This window comes from Talpa europaea, assembly GCF_964194135.1.
Source record: "Talpa europaea genome assembly, chromosome: 3".
Lineage (NCBI taxonomy): Eukaryota > Metazoa > Chordata > Mammalia > Eulipotyphla > Talpidae > Talpa > Talpa europaea.
Genome location: NC_140069.1, coordinates 58824427 through 58850822, shown reverse-complemented (window position 1 = coordinate 58850822; position 26396 = coordinate 58824427). Strand labels below are relative to the sequence as shown.

At 36.3% G+C, this 26396-nt stretch overlaps 1 protein-coding gene across 8 annotated transcripts in view; it reads right to left on the bottom strand.

Annotated features, from left to right (window-relative positions):
* Positions 1-26396, bottom strand: part of NSMAF (neutral sphingomyelinase activation associated factor) — a gene marked incomplete at both ends in the record, with an annotated part of 63663 nt that overhangs the window by 10045 nt on the left and 27222 nt on the right. For 2 of the 8 annotated variants that reach the window (XM_084230903.1, XM_084230907.1), the window contains 16 exons: positions 49-157; positions 1583-1746; positions 2050-2092; positions 3097-3228; positions 3584-3704; positions 3802-3853; positions 4702-4765; positions 4860-4950; positions 5546-5625; positions 7523-7699; positions 9415-9523; positions 10996-11067; positions 13203-13332; positions 20893-20945; positions 21048-21095; positions 21423-21494. In XM_084230903.1, the coding sequence (XP_084087029.1) occupies positions 49-157; positions 1583-1746; positions 2050-2092; positions 3097-3228; positions 3584-3704; positions 3802-3853; positions 4702-4765; positions 4860-4950; positions 5546-5625; positions 7523-7699; positions 9415-9523; positions 10996-11067; positions 13203-13332; positions 20893-20945; positions 21048-21095; positions 21423-21494 (1517 nt within the window). Of the gene's footprint in view, positions 1-48; positions 158-1582; positions 1747-2049; positions 2114-3096; positions 3243-3579; positions 3705-3801; positions 3854-4701; positions 4766-4859; positions 4951-5545; positions 5626-7522; positions 7722-9409; positions 9524-10995; positions 11089-13202; positions 13333-20892; positions 20946-21047; positions 21096-21422; positions 21495-26396 lie in introns of all 8 variants that reach the window. The other 6 variants (XM_084230905.1, XM_084230904.1, XM_084230906.1 and 3 more) reach the window with 6 other exon arrangements.

Sequence of the window (26396 nt, the reverse complement as noted above, 5' to 3'; positions counted from 1 at the left end):
AAAGTCATAACCCTAATTTTTGTGAGGATGGTGCAGAGATATTCTTACTCTTTGTGGATTTTATAGTGTTCATGCAACTGCAGTTTGGTGATATTATTCCAGGCCAGGGTTTTACTTTCTTCTGTCAGGTCTTCAAATGACTCTTCACCTGGAGAGACTACATTAGATTGTTGCTAAGTGAGTCAACTCAATTACTCACAAGCATCAGAGGCACAATATTTTTTATTAAATTTAAACAAGCAAGAAAACAATCCCCCACCAAGATATAAATGACTTAAAATGTACTTGTTATATAGCCCCATAGTGGCCAAGGAAAAACATTAAGTATATAATTTAATAAAGCAATCATGTGGAGAAAGATAAAAAAGTATCTGTAAATACTACATTCTTTTCATACTTTTATGAATGTTTGTGATGTTTTCACTTGGTCCTTAACTTAGGAAATTCTGGAACTATAAGAATGAGCAAGCATTTCCTCACTGGTAATCTCAGAAAAAAACTAACAGTTGCTTAAAAAGGCTGTAGTTCTGTTTCAGTTTTGAGGGGGAGTTAAAAAAAAAAGAGAGATAAAATGAATTACTGTAAGTACTTTTGGATAGGACTATCTAATCGCTTGTGATTTAAGAAGGGCTATAACAATCACCTTTTTAAAACATCACAAGACAATGATATGTGGCTGGTGACTAAGCAGACCACGGTCTAAGTGGCATCACAAGGTATGGTCTTTGTGACTTAACCCCTTAGGACAACTACTTCCTAGAGAAGTACTCCCAGCTAGCCCTGGGTCACTGATTCCAGCAAACTATTCTGTGCTTGCCAGAGTGCTTAGTCATGTGTGCTGAAGAAGCCCACATGTGTCTGGAACAGATAGCAGAATAGGAGATACTACTGATCAAGTGATTTTGTCCCAAGGTTCCATACAGAGTGAGATTTCTTCCATGAGAGTCTTAAGTGAAATGAAAAACATGGATAATTAGATGAAGGTGTGTGTGCTTTCCCCCTTTCCTAAATACTAGGTGTGAAAACAGAGTCAAGCTCCATTTTAGTACCCCCCATATGACGGGCACAGAACAGATACTCTGTAAATACTTGTTACATGATTGAATAAGAAAACAGAATCAAAGAAAGAAGAACCCCATTAGCTCAAGATCTGTATGTGGAGGTGAGAGAGGAGAATTAGGGATGGAAGAATTTCTGGGCAGGAGTAGGAAAGAGTGGAGAGGATGGTAACAAAAAAACAGCCATAGCTGGGACATGTCAATATGAAAAAGTGAAGAGCTAAGAATCAATCACCAGTTTGGAAAAACAATGAAAAAGAAAGAACTGTAACAAAAAATTCTGCCACATTGCATAATAGATTACAGGAAAATGAAAATGATTAGATTTCCTTTAAAGCCAATAGTTAAAAACAAACAAAACAACAAAATAAGACAGGTGTTCATCCCGCCCCCAGGAAAACCACAATTAGACAGGAAAACACAATCATCTCTTAGCACAGCAGTTCATGCTTCAGAAGTTCAGAAACATCTTTATCACAAAAAAGACAAAAGGTGCTCACATTTATTCTCCTTACAAACTTTACCTGGAGAATCTGCTATGGAAGTATTATAACTGGAGGTTTGGGAAACACTTTTAAACTTTGGTGTGATCCTCTGAGGATGTGGGGTCACAAACAGTTGTTTTGGTGTCTGTCCAAATTCCAAGATTTGGGTTAACATGGCTACTTTCTCATCAGGATCCTCAATGCTTTAGGAGAGAACACAAATAATGCAGTGAACTACTGGGCTCAAGTTCCCTGAAAACATGCATTTCCAATAACACAGATCATAGGAAAGAGACTGACCCTGCTACAGTAATAACAACTCTAAGCCTCATCATCGATCTTTAAATAATTTCCTGAGGCTCAGTAACGTCAATAATGGTAAAAGCAAGATATAATGAATTATAAACTTTCCACATTTTAACATCATCAAGTAACTGCATTAATATAACTTAAATAAAGAGCTATTTTGTAATCCAAGTAGAATTTCCTTAGAGATATATAAGTACCTGTTCAAGTTTACACCTCCTTCATAGGTCAAGGGATGAAACACTGAAAAGAGAGACATAAAACACAGTTGAAAGATGTGCTGTTTAGTTATAATGCATACGCTGTTCAGATTTTAAACAATTCAAACACTTTAAACCTTTATTCAAAGAAAATGATTTTCACTTTGCAAGCAGACTAACAGCCAACTTGAGTAAATATCCGTTTAAATTGTTATCTCTTGCTGAGCAGGTAGCTCGGCAACCTGCTATCTCAGTGTACTCCTTAGTCAGCATCATTTCCCCTTAGGAGAAGCAGAACCACTCTGCACTTCTGTGTGAGGAACCTCACCGGAATGTGCAGCTGTACTCCTCTGTGGCAATGCTGACAAACCAGGAGGCAGGTAAGAGCTGAAACTGAAGGGGAGGTGTACTGCTGCTGGCTTCTTCCATGCTTTTTGCTCAACTAAAAAGAAACTCTGAGACCCTTCAGAGGAACTCAGGTCACTGCTTAACCTTATTCTGATTGAGTTTTTTTTTTTTAAGATTTATTTTATTTATACAAGAACCGGGGTACAGGCCAGATGCACAGGAGGGTAAGAGGATTCACCAGAGACAGAGCAGGGAACAGAACAGGCAGACGGACTGAAATACACTGCGGAGGGGAGCAGCAGGTGAGACAGGAGAGGTCTGCTTGCCATGTGGGTTGCTCCGAGGCCGGCGGGGATTGAACCGGCACTGCAGAGGCTGCAGAGAGCTTCACAGCGCTGAGCTCAACTGCCTGCGCTACCAGGGAAGCCCCTATTCTGACTGAATTTTAATTGAAATTTTTGAATGGGATGGAGAGTACATACTAAAATTAGAAGAGTTTAGAAAAAGACTTTTGGTACCATAGTGAAGTTGGTATTCTTTAGGCTAAAGTACTTTTTCCTCGGTTACTCAGGGTCTAATCCAGGGTCTCTGAGCCCACTGACACTGCTGATTTCATACACTTCTGAAGCAACAGCTTGGCTACTCAGGGTGCATTGTTTTCATCATATGCTAAATGCAATTTCAGTGAAGATGACCTACCATTATGGGCACCAACGGCATCATCACCCTTTTGCTTATAGCCAAATACTAGGTCAATCCACTGGTGAAGGTTCTCCGACACATAGCTGCTTTCCAAGGCATCTTTGCTCTTCTGGAGAAAGTCCTCGGGACCTATTAGATCAGACTTGATTAAAACATGAGTTTCCATTTCATATTCTCACTTTTCTTTTGTCTATCCATCTGTAGAGAAAGCTTCTAGAACAGGCAAGGGATACATCTATAGTTCTTAATGAGATTGTCCCCCTTTAATATAAATTATTGAAGGAGGAAAGTGAAAGGAAACATTTAGGTCTCTCACATACTGATTTTTGACATCACAGACTCACAGAATGCTTCGATATGGAATAGGACTCAGGTTGAGAATTATACTGCTATTTTTTTTTTAAATCTAGGTAACTAATTAATAATACTGAAACTGTGCTAGCAAGTAAAGAATTTCCATCATTTAATCTAAGGTGGTACTCACTCTGTGCCCAAGGGGGAAGCTCCACATCATCAACCATCTGCCCTCCTTGTCTCTTTCCCAAATCCAACTTCAGACTATTAACTAAAAAGCTTACATCATCACCATAGAATTCTGGAGTTAACTGAAAGTCACAGGAAAAAAAAAAATGACAACACATTTTTTTTACAGGAGTTAGAAAACACAAGACCAGTGAGTCATTAGCTTTGTCAACTGCTTACCTCTTTAAAGTCTGTTGCGCCATCCAAACAGTTTTTCCAAGTTTCTGCAATGCTAAATAAGAAAAAAGTCAACCAATTTCAACTCTAGGGGGTGGAAACAGCAACAGTGGTGCTCCCTCTGCACCTCAGTGTTGTTCTATACTACCTCATTCTTCTTTTTAATTTATTTCTGTCTCATTAATTCATAACATGTCAATCATGTAATTAGAGAAAACTACTCTGGAGTCACACTGGAATGGGTGGGGAGCTGGACATGGACCCAGATGAAGTGACTCCAAATCCATGCCAGGATCTCCAAGCACACACTGTCCTATCACAAAGCCACAACAGGCATGTGCTTTAACACTGAAAAGTTAAAGCACAAAGGTGCTTTAAAAGTTAAGGCACAAAGGTGATATAACGGTGAGTTATATTCAAATCATAGCAGACTTATTTAGAATAATGAAATATTAGAAACAACCTAAATTCTTACAATAGAGAAATAAGCAGTTGAAATGAACTACTGCTTAGGTTGGGAAGTGATACAAAAATACCTCAGTTTTAAAGAACAAAATCTAATATGAGGTTGCAAAAGGTAGAATTAAAAAAATTGCATTTAAAAATTCTCATTTATACATACACAAAGACACACAAATGACTAGAAAAAGGCTGAAAGGTATAGATATAATTAGTGATTTTTTTACATTTCTTTATATTTTTGCTTATCCCTAATTTTTTTAAACATTACACATATATAATTAGAGAGTTTATTCTGTTCCTCACTCTGTCTCTGGTGAATCCTCTCACCCCCCACACCTCTGACCTGTACCCCAGTTCTTGCATGCATTAATAAATAAATCTTAAAAAAAATTCTTATAATTAGAGAATTTAAAAATAGTAAGTGAAGCATGTATGTCAAACCTGTTGAACATTCGATCAGCATTATCAAATCGTCCATTCTGTAGGCACAGCATATACTCTGGCGCTAGAGGGGGAAAGATCAGTTAAGTGAAATCACAGAGTCAGTGAAAGAATTCACATGAATGACATTTACTTGGGGTGGTGATAAATAATCTTACCAATCCTAACAAGGTAAAAGAGCACATAGCCAGGGGAAGAGTAGTGACTGCCGTACATGAACTTCGGCTCTGGCATTTCCTGGTAGCGTGTCTATGATGTATGGAAGAAAAATACAGCTAAGTTTTGGTTATGAATATAGTAAGTGGCTCAAGTAGTAATAAAAGAAATCATGTAGCCTAAAAGAAATCATGGCATATATATATGTGTGTGTGTGTGTGTGTGTGTGTGTGTGTGTGTGTGTGTATATATATAATTTCTTAATTTCTTTCTTAACTTGAAATAGGATGAGATGAAAAGAGGAAAAACAAAATTTCATCCATAAAGCCTCCTGTGACATGTATTTGGTTTTCTTGACTCAGTAGTAGTAATGTTAGGTTGGATTAAGTAGATCCAATTTTGTGTGTCTCTTGTGGAATTTACTGGAAAGCACTTTTGTGAAAATAAGTCAGTAAATTTGTAGTACAATCAAGTCTCCCAGTTCCTGCCATATAGGCAAAGTGCAAATGGTGAGCAGCTAAATTCATGAGGGCCAGTAGTGGGAGAACTAGAAAAAAACATGGTATAGATCCTTGTGCCATTCCTGATGCACCTGCCTAAGTCTAGAGACATGATCTTCAGCAACTGAAAAAAACAGTCCATGGTTCATGATGCAGGTTAGAAACCAAGAATCTCTAAACCCACGTACCAGTAGTCTCTCCAGTCGTTCCTTGTTTAGGGCCCCTACTGGCTTACTAAGATCCCGGAAAGTTCCTGGATTTGACAGATCTATATAAAGAAATATAAAAATCGAAAAATAAAGCAAGCAAATTCAGACATAGGAACACTGACCTAAACTCATTAATAGGCACACTTTTAAAAAACTATTTATTTTTAGTTATTTATGCATGCAAGAACTGGGGTGTAGGCCAGAGGTGCGGGGGTGGGGGGAGAACTGTGGGAGAGGAGAGGATTCACCAGAAGCAGAGTGGGGAGCAGAACAGACTGATCTACTGAAATACACTGCTAAAGGGGGGCGGCAAAGTGGGGCAGTGGAAAAGTACCACACAGCAGAAAAAAGCCCCGGGAGCTCATAAGAGCAATAGAGAGACCCCAAGAACACCTATAAAAAGGGAGCCTGGGCCTCCCTGGTGGTGCAAGTTAGAGTCTCAGCACTATTATGCTATCACGGCTGTGGACTGAGTTTGATCCCTGGCCGGAGAGCTAACCACTGCCTCAGCAGAGCTCTCTTGTCACACCCACTGCGCTTCAGCAAAGTATTTCAGTCAATCTGCCTGTTCTGCTCCCCACTCTGTCTCTGGGAATCCTCTCACCCCTTGGACCTCTGGCCTGCACCCTAGTTTTTCTATGTGTAAATAAATAAATCTTTTTTTTAAAAGACCTAACTCAAAAACTGTATTACAAGTAAAGCAACAATAAAAAACTAAATTTTCATATCAAGATTTACTTTTAAATTTTTATTAAAGTGATAATTATTTTTTTTAAAGATTTATTTATTTATTTATACAAGCACTGGGTACAGTCAGAAGTGCTGGAGGGTGAGAGAATTCACCAGAGTCAGAACGGAGAGCAGAGCAGGCAGACTGACAAAGTACACTGCTGAGGGGAGCAGCGGGCGGCAGGAGAGGTCTGTGCGCCAGGTGGGACCCTCACCCAGTGGCCGGGGATTGAACCGGCGCTGCAGAGGCTGTGGGCAGCTTCGCAACCCAGCGCTCAACCGCTGCGCCACCGGGGAGGCCCGATAATTATTTTGTGGTAACAGCATAATTTGAGGCCTGGAGACCTAAATATGTTATCAGAGAAATAAATATTATCACATTTGGAAAACCTGAACTCTTTCAAAGACAAAGGCTTAATTAGTGAATTTCTCAAAAGGAATTTATCTTTCACAATATATAGTTTTAAAATATTACAAAACAAATTTATAATAAAATCACATTTTGGTTAATCTGACAGTACCACTAAGTTAAAATATCTCTTTCAGGGGCCTCCCTGGTGGCACAAAGGGTTAAGTGTCAGCACTATGAAGCTATCTGCACTCACTGTAGCAAGAGTTCAGTCCCTCCAGGGAGCTACCCATATGGCACAGCAGACCTCTCCAGTCTTACCCACTGCTCCCCTCAGCAGTGTATTTCAGTCAATCTGCCTTTTCTGCTCCCCACTTTGACTCCAGTGAGAGTCTGGCCCCGCAAGTCTGACCCAGACCCCAGTTCTTGTATGCATAAATAAAAAAAATATTTCAGGAAGTTTTTTTTTCTATGTAACATTTTCTGTTATGTTTAAAACATAATATTTGTGAATGATGTAATCACAGTTTAATGTGAATTTAAAAATAAAATGAAACAAACATAAATCTCAAAGTGAGAAATTTAAATATTTCAAAATATGGTATGTAGAGGTAATAACACCAGATTAAAATCATGTGCATATTTTCTGAGCATCCTTCAAAAACGATGGGATTACCATTATTTCAGATTAAAAAAAAATTAAAGATGGTGGAGAAAAATAAAACACAGACTTTCCATAACATCCACTATATTGAAATGGAAAACTGACAATCTTTAGCAGTAAATTCAAAATGGGTTCTAACTTGTTCACATGACAACATTATCATGATGCTAAAATGGAATTTATTCCCTTTGGGAAGCAACTCTGTGGCACTTGCCGAGTTCTGGACTGCTGTAATCGCTAATTATCCACGGGAACACCGGGTACTGGGAGAGGTCATTGCAGCTGCGATCTGCCAGGTTGTTGAGGTGCAGGAGGTACTGGCGGTTGGAGAGGTGGCCGCGCTGCCACTGCAGGGTGTAGCTCTCCGCAGTGCGCTCAGCCACGTGGTGCTCTGAGGAGACACAAGGTTGCCGCTGAACTTGGCAAATAGTTCTAGCTAAATTACATTTAACATATAAAAACTAGATGCTTTAAATGTAGACCTTCCAATGCATTTTTGAAAACACATTTCAAGAAAAATGTTTGTCTTCACCAAATAGTTGTCCCGTTATATATGAGTATCTCCAAGACCCAGAGTGAAAATTATATATATGTATGATATAAATCATATCACATAGGTTAAATGTATAATATAAAACAAAAATGAAACGAATCCTTCCAAATGTGCTGGAGTTTTAAGTCATTCAGAAACCAAGATCCCTGTGAAGTTTGACTTGTCCCATTTTTTACGAAATTAAAACACCACCATATTTTAGTTTCCTAATTTTAGATCTAAAAAAGGTGTACTATGTATTACTTATGCATGTTAGAAATAAGGATCAGAAAAGAAACTGTCAAAGAAAAACGTATTTTGCAGGAGGACAAGATCTCTCAAGGTGGAAGAACCAGAATGATCCCCAGAGATACCACAGGAAAAACTGAATCTCAGAATACATGGCACCAATGATTAACTTTTCTTTCAGAGTATAGGTTGCATCAATTGTTCCATTTTGTTTGGAAAATTGTTTTCAACTTTTTACTGGCTATATCTAGTAACTTACTCATTCACCTGTTTGTTGATTCCACTTTAACAAGTTTCTTCTCTATTCACTTACTAGGAAAGGTTTAAACAAGTCAAAACACTTATTCTGCTCAGTTAGAACTCTCTTAAACTCAGAAAGAATGGATTTTATATGAGATAGACCTTTTAGGTCATGGTAAGTCTTTGACTTGAGATTTTGTGACTCACCATAAAAGTTGAGTTTTTTAAATGATTATCTTGTTACAGATAGAAAAATAAAATGAAAAAAAAATTCTAAACCTATTCTAAAATAAAGTATATTCCTTAATGAAAATTGGCTATTCCTCAAGGAAAAAATCTCATTTCTAAGAGAAGATGTACTTAACTATAGATCTCATAAATGGTTTCATTATACACTAGAACAGTAAACAAAATTAAGATATTAATTCCGAACATCTGTTTTTAAAAAATCATTCCATTCACCTGTGACTGGTAACAATAATTTAATTTAGCCATACAACTTAATATTTTTATACCTGAAGAGAAAAATGTAGGTATTATCTGATAAAGTAGGAAATTCATATTTTTCATGGAAAACTGAGATAATGTTAATTTAAAACAAATGGAGTCTCATATTGATCACAAAAGGTTCATGTGCTCCTTTTGTATTATTGATATTTCTTAAGTTTGCTATTAAGGCTACAATGAATGATGACAAGCATATGAGATAACACTGCCTCACATTAAGAAACTGAGCCTTGTTTTTCATAAACTAACATGAGATATAATGGACATAAAAGTAATTAGATGAATTCTTTATAATCTATTAAAATGAGGGTTGTTAAAGTATTTTAAGTGAAATTATATTTACTAAACATTTTAAAAGCACACAATTGGAGTGAACTATTATCAAAATTCATTTATATTTTTCTTAGTTTTTAAATTCTATTTAAGCAACTATAGTTACTGATGAGAAGAAATAAGCAGAACCACAGAAGGGTGAATTCTAGAAATAGCATTTTTCTCCTCTTGTCTCTTATCCCAGTTACTCAATTGAACTTGCCTTCACATGAACAGATAGATACAAGGAAGGGTAAACACCAAACCTAGATATGTAGCAATATAAAAGTAGAGGTCATCTCTATCTTGAGTTTCATAGAACTTCAGGTAGATGTCAGAACACAGATCATCTTCTGTGCAATATACTTCCAAGCCCTAAAAAGGCAGAAAGAAGAAAAAAAGTGTCTTGTAATTGCAATGTAAGTTACCTAACTAACAAAAATCTCTCAATTACATTTGTAGATTTTATATTTGTAGATCTTATGTTCATATTCTCCAGCTAGAAATTTGACTCAGTGATGCATATTTGTACAATTTTCCCCAAGAATATCTTAGCTAAACTTTGAAAATCCCTTTTGCTGCTGAATATTTTCATTCATAGTAACTTTCCGAAATCTATAATTTTGAAATTCAAAAAATGATTAGTCCATGTGATCACATCCTTTTTTCAAACACAAATATTTAGTTTTCCTTTATAAATTAAATAATTATGTCGACCTAACAAAATGATAATTGAATAACCCATCCAACAAATAATTTGAAATTCTTTTAATTGTGAAATGTTGTTTTGGCAAGGCTGGGAAAAGCAGGAATAGACAAAGAAAATTTGAAAGCACAAATACAGACTCAAATACAGACTTCCACCATTTACTAGCTAGCAGGAACACAGGAACTTAACTCTTGGAACCTCATTGTCTTAGTAACATAGGCTATAATCTACCTCACAGTGACTGTGATGATAAATAAGTGAAATATTGTTTATAAAGTGATTGGTACACAGTAGACACTTAATCAATGTTAATTTCTTCTGTTTTGTTCTAATTGTATTTCCATGACCAAAAGAGAAGATTCTTAATAGTATGTCTCCCTAATCCTCCATTAGCATTGGAAAGTCACCTTCTAAAAAAAAATGGAGCAAAATAGTTACATCTTACAAGAAAAAACATAAAAAATGTGACGCTTAAAATTCCATAATGCCTTAATAATGACACCAAGTTATCAGCTACTCTTCACAGAATAAATTCATATAAATGCTAAATTACAACACCTTAGAAACACCCCTTATGTGGGGATTCATTTCTACGGTGTAAATTAGTGTATATATATGTTTATTAAGGGGGATGGTGGGAAGAACTAGCCATATGATTTGAAAGGGTATGTTATCCATTTCTCTCTCATCGAATCTGAAGGTTGAATTAATATGTTAGCTATAAATATACTATAGTTCCATTGAAGAGTTAATTTTAGAATATATTCCAAACCTTACTTTGAGACTTATCTGCTATGAATGGGTAGTGGCAAGTAGGACTGGATTGATTCTGCATACATCACCCCAGAGAAGCTCAGAAATTCTGAGAACACAGAGGTGAGAAACTTGAAGGCACTCAAATCCCCTTGCTCTTGGAGCCAAAAACATTTTCCCAACAGCCTTCTTACCTATAGAAAGGAGTTACTCCTTTATAAATTTTGAACCACCCAAAAGAAAGAGCAGAAAAACTCAGAGTCCATTTGCTTGTAAAACAACATACATGCACTTTTCAGTACATGTCCTATATGTCAGTAAATCACTGGCTAAAATGAAGCCCTGACAAGTGTCCATGTAGAACTGACATTCCAATGGAACTCACCAAAGGCATGAGACCGTGCCTCCTTTTGTAAATTCGGCGGACATCCTGGAGTGTTATCTGGACCACAGGTTTCTTTAAAAGTAAAAAGACAGTCTCAAACATCAACATTCTGACACAAACAGAAGCTGTCTTTTAGTTACAAGTGAAGTCTTAGAACAGGCATTTGTACTTTTCATTCTGGTCTGCCCTTTTTCAAGATTTTGGAAAAGTCCCCCAAACCCCTACTGGATAGTTAAAAAAAGATGCAATTTTGCATTTTTCAGTTTTTGCAAAGCTGTTGAACAACAAGGGATATTAAAGGGTTGATATAAATTCTCAGGATTTTTGCTTTTTAATAGACTAGTGATGTGCTTAGTACTGACACATTGTTTTCTTAGAATCCTGTTTTTAATCTTCTTAAAAGCACATTGTTTCAAACCTCATGACTAGAGTATAAAGCTGGGTTCTCAAATTTTTCTTTCATTATGAGGAGGAAAATTTTCTTCTTTCTCTAGAGTCTTAAAATGCTAGTAAGAGAAGGATGAGGTTAGAAAAGGCACTGAGATTGGCTAAAAGGCACCACATTCACTTTCCTCCTGCTTTGAAATTGGTTGAGGAGCCTCACCTGGGGGGAGGGGGGCAGAGGAAATGAATGATAAATGCACATACTATTTGTGCTGAAGCTATGGCACATACATATTTTTCCAAAAGTTTTTACTCAAGTCATAGTAACAGCAGTGGCCACGCCAGTTTATATACCACTAGTGAATGCCCTCCACCTGGTGGACAGAATTGTTCTAGCATCATCCTTCATTTGGGAAAATATTGAATGTTTTAGTGATTATAATCACAGACCAACCTGGAGAATTTCCAGGCTGTAGCTTTCTACCACTGAACACACTCCTATTCTTTAAGCCGACTGCCAAATGGTCCAGCTGCATATCACAGTGTATTAGGATTTTGTTCTTTAATGTACCATTCCAAAATGGGGCCTTATCTAGACAGACAATAAAACTCTGCACGTTTTAGTAGAAGTCTGAGTTTATCTTTACATTCTGCCCTTGTAAATCTAAAGTCATTATGAAGAAGAAGAAGACTGTTTCCACCCTCATGGTATTTGCTCTACAGCTGCCCATTACAGCATCTCTAACGCACTTCTCCCATCTAGAAGAGGGCTGCTTGTATCATTCAGGAATGATTCAGATCTACCAGTTTCATTTGGAATTAAGAAGACACAGAAATACTAACATGTAGGATACATATAGCAGATATAAATAAAACATCCATGTTTTTTCAATCTTAGTATATTTCATTAGTCTCTTCTAGAAGTGCTTCCTAGTATAAAGATACATACTTTCAATGACCCTAAAATCAGAAGAAGTGGAATTTCTGCATCAATTCCACTACTTGGTACTTATCCAAAGAATACAAAAACACTAATTCAAAGGGAAATATGCACTATTAGGTTCACTGCAGCACTATTTACAATAACCTAGTTATGGAAACAACCTAAGTCCCCAATGACAAATGAGTTAAGAAGATGTGGGAAATACACACAATGGAATGTCAGTTATAAAAAAGATGAAATCTTGCCATTTGCAACAACATGGATGGACCTGGAGGGGGTTAAGCTAAGCAAAATAAGTCAGGAGATGAAAGACAAATATTAAATGATTTTACTTATATGTAGAATATACAAAAACAAAACAAAGAAACAGACAAGACAAACCAAAACAAACCTTTGAGCGTACCAAAAGAGGGAGATTAGAGGATGGGGGGCAAAAAGGGGAGGAGCCCCAAAGGACTATGGTAGAGGATTACTGGTGCTTTAGTGGTGGATGTGGTGTGATAAAATACATTTGAAGAAGTGTGCATTTATATACTCCTAAATAGTGTGTTGTTAAACAATATTACTTCAGTTAAAAGACTAATACAAATAAAAATTAAAAAAAAATAAAATTGTGAGGAACAGGGTTTCTTTTCACAACAATGAGTAAGTGGTCCCAAAAGACTGAAAATAGATCATAGTTACTCGAACTCAGGTGAGTGTGCATAGGACTACATAGGGGTTCTGTTAAATACTCAGATGCTGGGGAAGTGGTTGGTGATATTGAGCCTCACCAAAATGTGAGGACATTATAACTGTGAAGTTTACAGGCAAGAGAACTTAAAGATGAGTACAGCAGTGCTTACGTAGCTCTCTATCTGAATCTGTAGATTTTACTTACTGGGTACCCATTGAGAGGTTGAAAATACAGGTTTGTATCGGTGATGCACACGTGTCCAGGGTTCGTCACCAGAGGGGTCACCATTTCTGCTTTGCATTCCATGTGCAGCTTTTCAGAAACACTTTGGAATCTGAGAATATATGTTTCAACAGAAGCAAGAAAAATCAGAAGGCTATCCACTCTCCAGGTTTAACTTTATTTAAGAAGATAAAGTGTGACCTTGTATAAGATTCCTCTAATCAGTACTTACTTAAATAAACTGAGTCAAAAAGAAATCTCTATAAGTAACAGGAAAAAAAAACATAGGAATAGTCTCCACTTCCAGTTAGGATATGAAAGAGATCCGAATAGCTGTCATTCTAACAAAAACCAGCTAGATAAGTTACACAATCCTCATTATTTTTAAAAACCCATCAGAAAGCTGAAGATGCAAAGAAACCTAAGTCAAGCAACCAATGGTTGAATAACAGGAGAAGTAACCTTCAAAGAAGGGGGTAAGAGCTGCAGGATGAAAAGACATCTTTAGAGAAGTAGAGAGAGTCAGGACTGGAAAGCAAAACTCCCAGAGACACAAAAATGCTAACTGGGGCAGAAAGCAGAGCAAAATTTCCCCCGTTCAAAAAGCTGGTTACCCAGCTATAAAACACAAGAATATTACCATGATTCTTCAAGTGTTCATATACCAAGCAAGCCCTGTTGAAGAATGTTTTGATCACTCCCCTCAAGAGTTGTAGGCAGTGGACATAAATTTAAATAAAGCTGCAACAAAGCTTCAAACTAACTCTGTTACAGATTATATTGACAGAGCCTGCAGTGCAAGTAGACTTACAAAATAAAGGGTGTGTATTCTGTCCTGAAATAGTACTTAGTTTAGTCTGTATTCCTTTTTAAAACTACCTGTACAATAAAAAAAAATGTAAGAAACACAAAGAAGAAAGAAAATATGACCTATACTCATAAGAAAAGAGTCAACAGAAGATGATGCAGATGTTGGATTAGGAGATCTAAGGGTAACTATAATAAATAAGCTAAACATTCTAGAAGATGGACAACATATATGAAGAAAAGGGGTATTTCATCAGACACACAGAAATTACAAACAAACAACAAAAAACAGAAGGAATTGTTAGAAGTGAAATCTGGATAACAAAAATGAAGAATTAATTAAACAAGCTTAACAACAGAAGGAATTCATCGGAGAAGTCCAGTGAAGTTGAAAATAGGTCAATAAAATGTCCTAATGGAAAAAAGAATGAAAAAAACAAAGAATGTACAATGAGGTCTGAAGGAATACATAAAACATACTGACATAAGTGTAATCGGAAAATTACAGGAGAAAATATAGAAACGAGGCAGAAGAAATATTGAAGGAAAATATGGTTGAGAAATGATGAAAGAAATCAATTCGTAGGCTCCTGTTATTCTGAAATCCCCAAGCAGGATAAGCACAAAGAAAAATCATACCTTAAAAATAGAAACAATGATACAAAGTGAAATAAAAATATTTAAAGTGGTGGAGAAAAACGTCAACCTAGAATTCCATATCCAACAAAAGTACCCTTCAAAAATGAGGTAAAATTAATATTTTTAGAGACAAAGATGAAGAAATTCATCTTGAACAGATCTGCTCTGTAAGAAATGCTATACAAAGTTCTTTAGACTGAGGAGAAATAATACCAAATGAAACACTGGGTCTGCAAAAAGAAAAGAATACCAGAAAGTATAAATATTTAAATACATGAATAAGGAGAAAGGATTTTTCAATATTTTAAATTTACCTACAAATATATATAATATAAATCCTATAAAAAGCTAGTGATTCTGAAGTAAAAATAACAACACTATATGCAGGGGCCTCCCTCATGGTACAAGGGTTAAGTCTCAGTGCTATAAAGCTATCGCCAGCCACTGGGGTATAAGTTCGATCCCTGGCCGTGGAACTAACCCACATGGTGCGGCAGACCTCTCCTGTCTCACCTGTTGCTTCCCTCAGTGGTGTATCTTAGTAGATCCGCCTGTTCTGCTCCCCACCCTATCTCTGGTGAATCCTCTTACCACATCCCCACACCTCTGGACTATATCCCAGTACTTGTATGCATAAATAAATAAAAATAAATCCTTAAAAAAAGAACACACTATGGGTTTTATGACATATGTAGAAATTTAACATAGGCCCAAAAGACCATAATGGGTCAAAGTGCTAAATAGAAATATACTGGTGGAAGGTTCTTATATTGTTGTAAAATATATATACATATTATAATATTATGTGAAGGTATGCTGTGGTATAATGCCATATTTTATTTTCAAGAGTGTTCACTAAAAGTGATAAAAAGCATGGCCTCCCCCGGTGGTGCAGGCGGTTGAACACAGTGCTGTGAAGCTGTCTGCAGCTTCTGCAGCGCCGGTTCCATCCCGACCGGCTGATGAGGGTCCCACATGGCACGGCAGACCTCTCCTGTCTCGCCCGCTGCTCCCCTTAGCAGTGTATTTCGGTCATCTGCCTGTCGATTTCCCCACTCTGTCTCTGGTGAATCCTCTCACCCTCCCGCTCATCTGGCCTGTACCCAGTTCTTGTATAAAGAAATAAATCTTTAAAAAAAAAAATAAAAGTGATAAAAAGCAGTATAGCTAAACAGTAAACAGAATAGATGAAATACTTAAAAATACTGTATTTCGCAAAAAGAAGGCAGGAAGAAAGTATATAAGAAATGAATAACAAATGAGATGCTAAAAAACATAAATACTAAGGTAGTGTGTTTAAAACCAAGGGTATCAATAGTTTCATAATTATAAAATAAATATTCCAAAGAGCAGAGATTATCAGACTACATAAAAAGCAAGACTCAACTATACATGTAAAGTACATGTTTTTTGAGGCAAAATAAAGACAGGTTAAAAGCAAAAGGACAGAAAAAGATGTACATTTAACCACAACACATAAGAAAACCAGCATGGCTACATTAGGAAAAAATAAAGACAAAGAATATGGATCAAGAGGGATATTTCACAAATGATGAAAAAATTAATTAAGTACACATTAAGCATCTAAATGTACTGAGTTGCCAGGAAAGTCCTGATGCATTTTTTCCTATGTTTTTCAAAGATAGAATATGTCATGATTTTTCCGACAACCCAACATATAAGCCTATTCTCAATCCACAGGCATAAATGGACAAAAATTAGGTGGAAAATAAACAATTCCATAATCATCATTGACAATTTTAATGCCCTTTTCTTGTAATTGATAGAACAAGTTAAGAAAAAGTCAATAAAATACAAATGACCTGAAAAACCATCAACCAAATGGGACTAAAGGACATTTATAGGGCACTATATCCAACAACTGCAGAATTCACATTCCTTACAAGGGCATAGGGAACATTCACCAAGATAGACCAAATGGTGAGTCATAAAACAAATATTAACAAATATCAAAAGACTAATATATACAGTATATCCTCTGAACCAAGAGAAGATCAAATTAGAAATCAGTAATGATAATAACAAAATTCCTACATGGAAGTGAACCAACATACTTCATGGATTCAATCCATGAATGAAAGGAGAAACAACAAGGAGAACTACAAGTTGAAAAGGAAAACATAACACATCAGAATTTGTGGGAAGTACAAAAAAGTGGAAATTAATTATCTATAAAATATAAAGAAAGGAAAAAAGGTCAATTAAGTCAAAAGTTGATTCTCTGAAAAAGTTAATAAAGTAGTAAACCACTGGCAATACCATTAAAGGAAAAAAAGAAAGCATCAAGATATGGAATGAGAGACCATCACTACAAATTGTACTGATATTAAAAGGATATTTAAAACTTTATACCAATAAATTTAACAATTTAGATGAAAAGGATTTTTTAAAAGAAAACTTACCAAAATAGGCAAAAAATTCTTTACAAAATACCAGCAAAGTCAATCCAACATTATATAAAAAAGATAATCTATCACGATCAAGTTGGTTTAACATTGAAAAATCAATGTCGTCCATAATATTAACAAAAGAAAAAAAATATGATCACCCCAAATGCAGAAAAAGTACTCTAAACGTATTATTGAAAATACTCTGAACAAACCAGTAGCAAAAAGAAACTTTCTCACTCTGCTAAAGGGTATCTATAAAAAATCTAGATCAAACAACATCTTCTTTAATGATGAACCTTAAATCTTTTCCCTTTACATCTATCAAGAATAAGCTAAGGCTGTCTGCTCCCACCAATCTCATGTTAAATAAACAGTACGATGAGGCAATAAATAGAAATAAAACCGATGAGGATTTCTATGAAATTGTGATTATTCATATTAAATGATTAAATATTTATATATGTGTATATGGATGTATGTATATATGTATGTATCTCAATGGAAAAACCAAACTATTTCTATATACCAATAACAAATAATGGCAAATAAAATTTCAGAAGCACCATAAAATCACATATCTAGAATGTGGCCAAAAAGATGGCAGCATCTACATACTAACTATACAACAACAGAGAGAACTGGATGGTGGGTTTAAAAAATAATCCTTTTATACTATCTTCGCATGTGTTCTTTAAGTCTCATGTTATTATAAAATAAAGTATTTTAAAGAGGACATTTTGAGGTAAAAATGGAAAAACATTACTATGGGCCTACATATTGCATGATATTATGAAATTATTGCTAATTGAGTATTAATAGTTTGGTGGACCTGGAAGAATATCTTTTAATGATCCCCCCAAAATATATACTACATATATACACTTGTATACACATTATCTACACGCATATACATACAGGCTACATATTATATGAACACATACATATAACATATATACACAAATAACAAACAAATGAGCAAGAGTATAAGCAGGCAAATTTGACAGTGTTAATACCACCTGGAGACTCACAGGGTATCTGTGTTCATTATATTACTCTTTCAACTTGTAAGGATATGAATTTTCAGAACAAACAGTACAGAAAAATATAGTTCCCCTTTATTTCTTCAATAAAATGCATTTCTTCAGAAATATGAGTTTTATCTTTTAGCAAAGGTTTATCTTCTTTCTTTTGAGGAAGTATATACAACATTGGAATATCTCATTTAGTACTGCAAAAACTCCTTCACCAATCTTTTCAGCACACCATTTCAGTCTGAATAAATTAAAACTTTTATAGTTTCAACTTTTAACTTTAAGTTAAAGTCATGCTGTAGCCCCAAATTAAAATCTAAATGGCTACTTAGAAAATTTATGTAGTCTGAGGTGATCAAAAGAAGTTAATTCTGCTTATTTCTTTTCATTCCTAACATGGAACCTGTCCCTCCCCTAGCAATTCATTTACCTAATATATCTTGTCACCAAGAAAATGAATGCTACAGAGATAAAACAGAAAAAGAAACTAACATAAACACAAAAAACATTGGTCCAGTGGCTTTACTGTTAAGTTCTTCAGTGTTGTAAGGACTGAATAATTAAATAATGCCAGGTAAGAAGCAGGATGATCTCAAAGAGTAGCAATAAAATATTACAAACTAATCTCCTTTATAAACATAAGCTTCTAGCAAAAGCCTCATATATAATAATCCATAAATGAATCTATTTAACAAACATTTACTACTCTGTCCTAAGCAGAATTATTTTAAATGTAAAAATCCAAAATGAAAATGATTTCTAATGAATAGAGACTACAATAATTCATATATATAACATTTTGTCATATTAAAGAATCTAGGTAAAAAATTAATGGAATTCATTACAGAGATTAGCAGAATTGCTGAAAAAAATGAGTACAGAAAAATCTATCACATTCTACATATCAACAATAAAAAGAAAATGAAATATATTTGGATATAATGTACAATACCTGCAAAAATAAGAAGCATTGAAATAAATTTAGCACAAAAGAAGAATGACTTTTATAGGGAAAATTATAGGGAAGGCATTCAAGAAGACCTAAAGAAATAGAAGACCACAGATTGTCAGCATTAACAATCAAATCCCAGCAGGCTTTCTTTCATGGAGATTAACAGAATGATTCTAAATGTGTATCGAAGCCCATAGGCCAAGAACATTGAGGACATATGTTAAGAAGGGAAACAAGGTGCACAACCCTGCACTACCAAATGTCAAGAGTTACCATAAAGATGGAGTAATTAGTACAGTGCTGTTGGAGAAGTAGATAGAGACAGATAGCCCAGTTCTAATTAATATAAGGCAAAAATGAGAACAGATATTAAAATATAATTATTTATAGAAAAATTATTCTGGACTTAAAAAAGACAAGAAAATCAATGAAAAAAGATTGGAACAGGAGTGCAAACTCTTGGTCCCTACAGGGTACCTTAGGAGGGTTCCTATCTCAGAATCATAGCTCAGAAAAAAGAACTGATCGCTAAGCTGAACTGAAAAGGATAAATAAGAGTTAATCAGATGCAAAAGACAAAGAATGTTTAGTATTCTCGGTACAGGGAATATGTACAAAGGTTCAAAGATAAGAGACTTGGCACAATTAAGAACTGCCTATTAGGCAAAGAGCTGGAGCACAGAATTCAAGAAAAGCAATCATTGACTAGAAGCAGGGACAGAACATAAATGGTCTGTGTACATCAAGACTAAGACTTGATCCTTAATGCAATGGGTTGCCTGGAAGAGTGTTAAACTGATAAGTGATGTAATTAAGTTCTTTAGAAAGAACAACACAGAGGCATACCTCTTTTTATTGTTTCACCTTACTGTACTTTTTTACAGTTTGAAGGTTTGTACAGTCCTGTGTTGAGCAAGTCTATTAGCATTTTGCAACAGCACTTGTTCACTTGTTTCTGTGTCACATTGAACTAAGATATGTATTTTGTGTTTTTAAACATAATGCTAAAAACAGACTATATAGTATGGTACAAACATAACTTCTACTCACACTGGGAAACCAAAATATTCATGTGACTTGCTGTAATACAAAATTCTTTTCATTACAGTGGTCTAGAAGTGAATCTCCAAGGTGTGCTCACCTTTTAAAAGGATATTAGGTATGGTGGAGAAAAGAGGACTTTGGAGAGGAGACTGGAGTCAACTTTTAGACAACCTAAAAGTCGTGATGGTGCTTTGAGTGGGTGGGGCCCGTGACATAAAATGAGGCAGCAACAGTGTGCAGAGAGAGAAGCTGACAGACCAGAAAGACAGGAGGGAACATAAGTCAACAGGCCCTTTTAACTGACGGCTGTCAGGATGAAGAGCACCCAGTGAGCCCTGGAGATTGCTCCTGCGCTAAGGTTGGACCATTCCTTAAGATAAGCAGGTTTAGGGCCTCCCTGGTGACGCAGGTGGTTGAGCACAGTGCTGTGAAGCTGTCCGCAGTCTCTGCAGTGCGGGTAGGATCCTGGTCGGCCAGGGAGCTACCCACATGGCATGGCAGACCTCTCCTGTCTCCCCCACTGCTCCCTTTAGCAATGTATTTCAGTCAGTCTGTCTGTTCTGTTCCCCACTCTGTCTCTAGTGAATCCTCTCACGCCCCGTACCTCTGGCCTGTGCGGGGTCTTGTATGCATGAATAAATAAATCTAAAAAAAAAGATAAGCAGGTTTGGCGGGGGGCTGGTGGTGGTAGATGATAACATTAATTTTGGACATGCTAAATGAGGTCTACAGATGAAAATGGTCAGTGTGTGAACATTTTGTGTGAAACAAAACCATTAAAAATTTACCTGTTTTTGTCAAATGATGTTCTAGCCAAACGCGACTGCAGAATAGCTGTTATCTATTAAACAGAACCATTTAAAAAGTACGGGCATAAGTATTTATAAGTAAAATACCAATACAAGTTAATTCACAAAAGAGACAGATCTTCAGAAACTCTTACCATCGCAGTTTGGTCCCCTAGTTTGTCAAGGCAGGATGCTCTGTGAAGCTACAATATTATAAATATACATAAAATTATTTTTTCTCAGATGATATGAAGATATTTCCTTAGAAGCAATGAAAAATACAATCATTCTGTGATTTATTAACAGTTAAGATTGATTCCGATATAGCTTGTTTATAAAGTAGTTTCCAAACACAACATATTTAAGTAGATTCGCTTGATTTTTTAGAAGGAGATCACAGTTTAGATAAGATGTGAAAACTTCTAAAAAAGTTTCCACTTGCTTTGAGTTGAAAAGTTTCCATTGTAAAAAATTTCAAGTTAGCATTGAACTTTCTGCCCAGTGAAGGTGTGAGCAAGGCAAATGCTTACCTGAAGCAATGTCTCCACAACATCTTCAACTTTCCCTGAAACATCCAATTCAAAGACATACTCCATTTTGCCCTAACAAAAAGGGAAACAAATCAAAACAAGAGAAGTAATGTCAAATAGCATTACTTTAAGAATTCTTTAGGGGCCTCCCTGGTGGCACAAAGACTTTAAACACAGCACTATGAAACTATAGGCAGCCACTGCAGCAGGAGTTCGATACCAGGCTGGCCAGGGAGCGACCTACATGGTGCAGCCGACCTCTCCTGCCTCGCCTACTGCTCCACTCAGCAGTGTATTTCAGTCAATCTGCCTGTTCTGCTCCCCACTGTCTCTGGTGAATCCTCTCACCCCCTGCACTTCTCGCCCGTACCTAGTTCTTATATGCATAAATAAATCTTTAAAAAAAAAAGAACACATCTGCCTCGTGTGTCCTTCCTTACTCCACCCTGCAAACAGAGGTGTAGGGAGGCATGGTCTATCAGATTTAGTGCTGTATTTATTATCTCCTTCCTACTGTTTAACTTTGGGCCTAGTTTGCTGCTCTTTTTCTAGCTCCTGGAAGTGTATATATAGTTAGGTTTTTTTTTTTTTTTAAGATTTATTTAATTATACAAGAACTGGAGTATAGGTCAGAGGTGCGGGAGGGTGAGAGAATTCACCAGAGAGAGTGGGGAGCAGAACAGGTAGACGGACTGAGGACACTGCTGAGGGGAGCACCGGGCAAGTCAGGAGAGGTCTGCCACACCATGTGGGTTTCTCCCTGGCCTGCCAGGAATCGAACCTGCGCTGCAGAGACTGCAGACAGCTTCACAGTGTGGCACTCAACCCACTGCGCCACAGGGGAGGCTCATACAGTTAGGTTTTAAAATTCGAACTCTTACTTCTTTGTAATATAGACATTTACCATGACAAGCTTTCCTCTGAGTACTGCTTTTGCTGCCCCTATAAGTTTTAGTATGATATATTTTTGTTTTTATTTATCTGGACATATTTTTAAATTACCCTTTTTATTTCCTTTTTACCCTACAATCAATAGGAGTGCAAGAGTGTTAATTTTGATATATTTGTGATTTTTCATTCTGTTACGGATTTCTTGTCTCATTCCACTGTGGATGAAAAAAGGACAGGTGGTATAACTTCAATTTTAAACTTGTTAAGATTTGTTTTGTGACTTCCCATGTAATCTATTCTGGAGAAAGTTGCATGTGTCTTAAGGAGATTGTGTTTTCTGTTGACGTTGGGTGGAATGACCTGTATGTGTCTATTAGATCAATTTTGTCTACAGTGTTCAAATCCTCTGTTTCCTAACTGATCTTCTATCTGGTTATTCTATCCACTATTGAAAGTGGTGCTTTAAAGTATATTATTTTGTTGCTGTCAATTTCTCCCCTCAATTCTGTCACAATGTTTGCTTCATGTATTTAAGTACTGTGAGGTTGGGAGCATATATATAAATATATATCACATGATAGTTAATTTTCTATTTTAATTTGATGCCCAAGTAGTTGTTAAAAGTTATTTCTGCGTGTGTCTGTGAGGGTGTTTCTGGATGGGAGTAACATCTGAATTGGAACACTGAGTAACGTAGACTACCCTCCCCATTGTGGGAGGTCTCATCCAATCTGGTAGATGCCTGAAAAACTAAAAAGCTGAGCAAGAAAGAATTCTTTCACAGCCCAGTTGTCACTGAGGTGGGACACATGTCTTCTTTTGTCTCTGAACTTGAACTATAACTTACAACATCAATTATCATAGGTATGGATTTCATAGCCTCCATAGTCATGTGAGCCAATACCTTATAATAAATGTCTCTCTCCAAATACATATACACATATGCATACACACACACAATTTGTTTTGTTTCTCTGGAGAACCCAAGTACAGAAATTTATATCTTTCTCGTAAATTAGCCCTTTTATCACTACATGATGTCCTTGTCTCTTGTGACAGTTTTCAACTGAAAGCTTATTTTTGTCTAACACAATTGTGTATACACACACATATATAACTGATCTCTTTTGCTCACCATGTGCAAAAACTGTGAGGAAGGGGGACTACTGTAGTCACTGCATTTGACCAGTGAATTTTATATTTTTATTGCTCTTGTGTTGCTGCTAAAAGTCTTTTTCTTTTTAAGTTAAAGGGCGTGTTTTATCATTTCTTGTAAGACAGTTCTAGTGTGGTGAACTCCCACAGCTTTTGTTTATATGGGAAGTCACTGCTTTGTCTTCATTTCCTCAGCACAGATTTGCTAGATACACCATTCTTAGTGGGCAGTTCTTTATTTCAGCACTTTTAATATATCATCCCACTCCCTTCTGGCCAACAAGGTTTCTGCTCAGAAATTTACTGATGAAAATCTTACAACGTCTGTTCTGTCTATGTGTGTGAGATGAGTTGCTTTTCGCTTACTGCTTTCAAAATTCTTTTTGTCTTTGACTTCTGACCATGTGATTATAGTGTATTTCAGTGTGGACATCTTTAGAATTATGAGATCCACTGGTCTTCTTAAACATGAATACCTATTTCTTTTCCCAGATTTGGGAAGTTTTAGGCCATTATACCTTAAAGTGAGCTTTCTGCCTCTCTCTCTCTTCTTCTAGGATTCCCACCTGATAGTGTCCCATAAGCCCCTTAGGTTTTCTTCACTCATTCATTCTTTTTCCCTTTCTGTTCCTCTAATGGCATAACCCAAATAACATCTTTGAGTTTGCTGGTTATTTCTTCTCCTTGATCAAGTCTGCTCTTGAAATCTGGTTAGTTTTCATTTCAATTATTGCATTCTTCCACCATTTCCAAAACTTTTGTTTAGTTCTTTTAAGTATATTCTGTCTCTTTGCTGCAATTCTCATTTTGTTCAAACATTATTTTCTTGAGCTCAGTGAGTAACTTTATGATGTTTGCTTTGTCAGGTAATTTATAAATCTCCATTTCTTTCTCATCTCACATTCTGGAGAGGATTCTGTGTATTTGATTGGGCCATTTCTACTGTTTCTTCAGATGCATTGTAACTCTGTGTTGGTATCCATTCATTTGAAAAGAGTTACCTCCCCTGGTCTTTATGAACTGGCTTCAAAACGGGAAAGATTTTCACCAATCAGTTCAGCTAGCAATTGGGGGCTTCTCAAACTTTTTCTATAGTTGACTTTTCTCTGAACTTGTGCGAGTAGATTCACAGAGAAGGATTAGCCAATGTCCTTGGGAAAGAGCTCACATAATCTTGTTTTCTCTGGTATTGATTTGCGATTCTGCAGGTTTTTTTGAGCTGCTATGAGCTATCCAACTCTTTTTGGTTCCCAGCAGCCTGTAGAATCCAGAGTATGCTAATCCTATCTGGAATTCAGGAAAGGTGAAGCAGCAACCAGTCCCTTGGTTGACCACCTGAAAAGCCAAATCACAGAATACAGATTCTCTTTCCTTTCCCCTGCAGTAGACCCTGCTGTATCCACCTCTGTCCACTGTGCCACAGGTCCTCTGAAAATGCAGCCACTGTGTTTTGTTTTATTTTTTTTCTTCCTGTTTTAGTGGCACCAAGGCATCTGGAATATGCCAATCCCTGTCAGAGCGCCAAGGAAGGTAAGACTGAAGTCAGTTCCTCAAGCAGCACACCGAAAAATCAAAACATTGGATGAATGGATCCAATCTTCTCTTTCCCTCCCTAGGAAGCAGCTCAGTGCTGCTTCTAATTACATGTCATTGTGCTGGGGGTAAGGACTAAAGTGAAAGGGTGTCACAAATTTTCTCACTAGCTTTGAGGCAACTGGTTTCTTGTCCACCTACAATGCAGGGGGCTTCTTAATTGGATTCTGGATTTCTCACAAAGGTCCATGTATTGTTAAAATCAGTATCTCCATGAAAGGAAGGAGGGACTGGGGCTTACTATTCTCTCATCACTATCAATGTCATGTTTCCTCCCTTTTTAAGATCTGAGAATCCTTTGTTGTTCTAATTCACAGTGGAACAAAAGAACTTTTCTTTGCTCAATCACTCTTATCTTCTTTTACATAATTGTTCAACAGACTGAGTGCAGCTTTACACTTCAAGTGGGTATCCAGATAGCCTTTAGAGGGGGCACACCCCAGGCAGTGTTTATCAACTTGGGGGAGGGGTGTGCGACTGCCTCCAGGCGGGGCTTTTGTCAATGTGTAGAGGGGTTACTACAGCAAAGAGGAGAACAGTGTAGTAGGGTCATTAGCAAGTAGGAATGGCTGTAATATAGGGGATGGTCCCACAATGAAGAATTATGTTGCTCCAAAAGCCAACAGCACCACCTGAGAGTAATTAAATCTCAGTATTAGTAGTTTCTGAATAACTGGCACATGCAAGTGTTTCTTATACATAAAATTAAAAGGCCACTTCATGCAGTTTGTGAATTCCACAAGTTGCAGGCTGAGAAACCACAAGCTTGCTTGTGCTGGGACTGAAATTCAACCTGTGGGATGATATTTTTCCAGAGAGGGTAGGTTTTCCTAAATCATAAAGGTGTCATTAGGAGCTCTAGGCTAGTCCCTAGGTTCTGTAAGAACATTCTTTTTGAAGTAGTTATCCATTTAATCTACATTATGTTGAAGCATAAAGGATTTAATAAAGCACAGAGTGGTTAAATGTAATGTCCATGCTTCTTGACAAGTCCTGGAAAAACAGATATTGTATTCAACTCTACCCATAGCTTCTACCTAATTATACATTAATGAATTATTATTGAACTTTGAAATATTTTATAACCCATATTCCTCAAACATTAAAAAGTCAATTATCATTAATATTCAATACATAATCTTATAAATGTATATTCTAACTGCAATTTCTAATGTAATCATTTAGCGTTTTTTTCCTATTAGACACATTTATTTTTTTGAAGTCAAAAAGTTAATTGAAATTTCTTGGACTAAAATCTGTGGCTCTCCTGGGTAATTCTGTTATAACTGCTAAATAACAAGCTTTTAAATATCCATTGTTATTATATTTGATTAA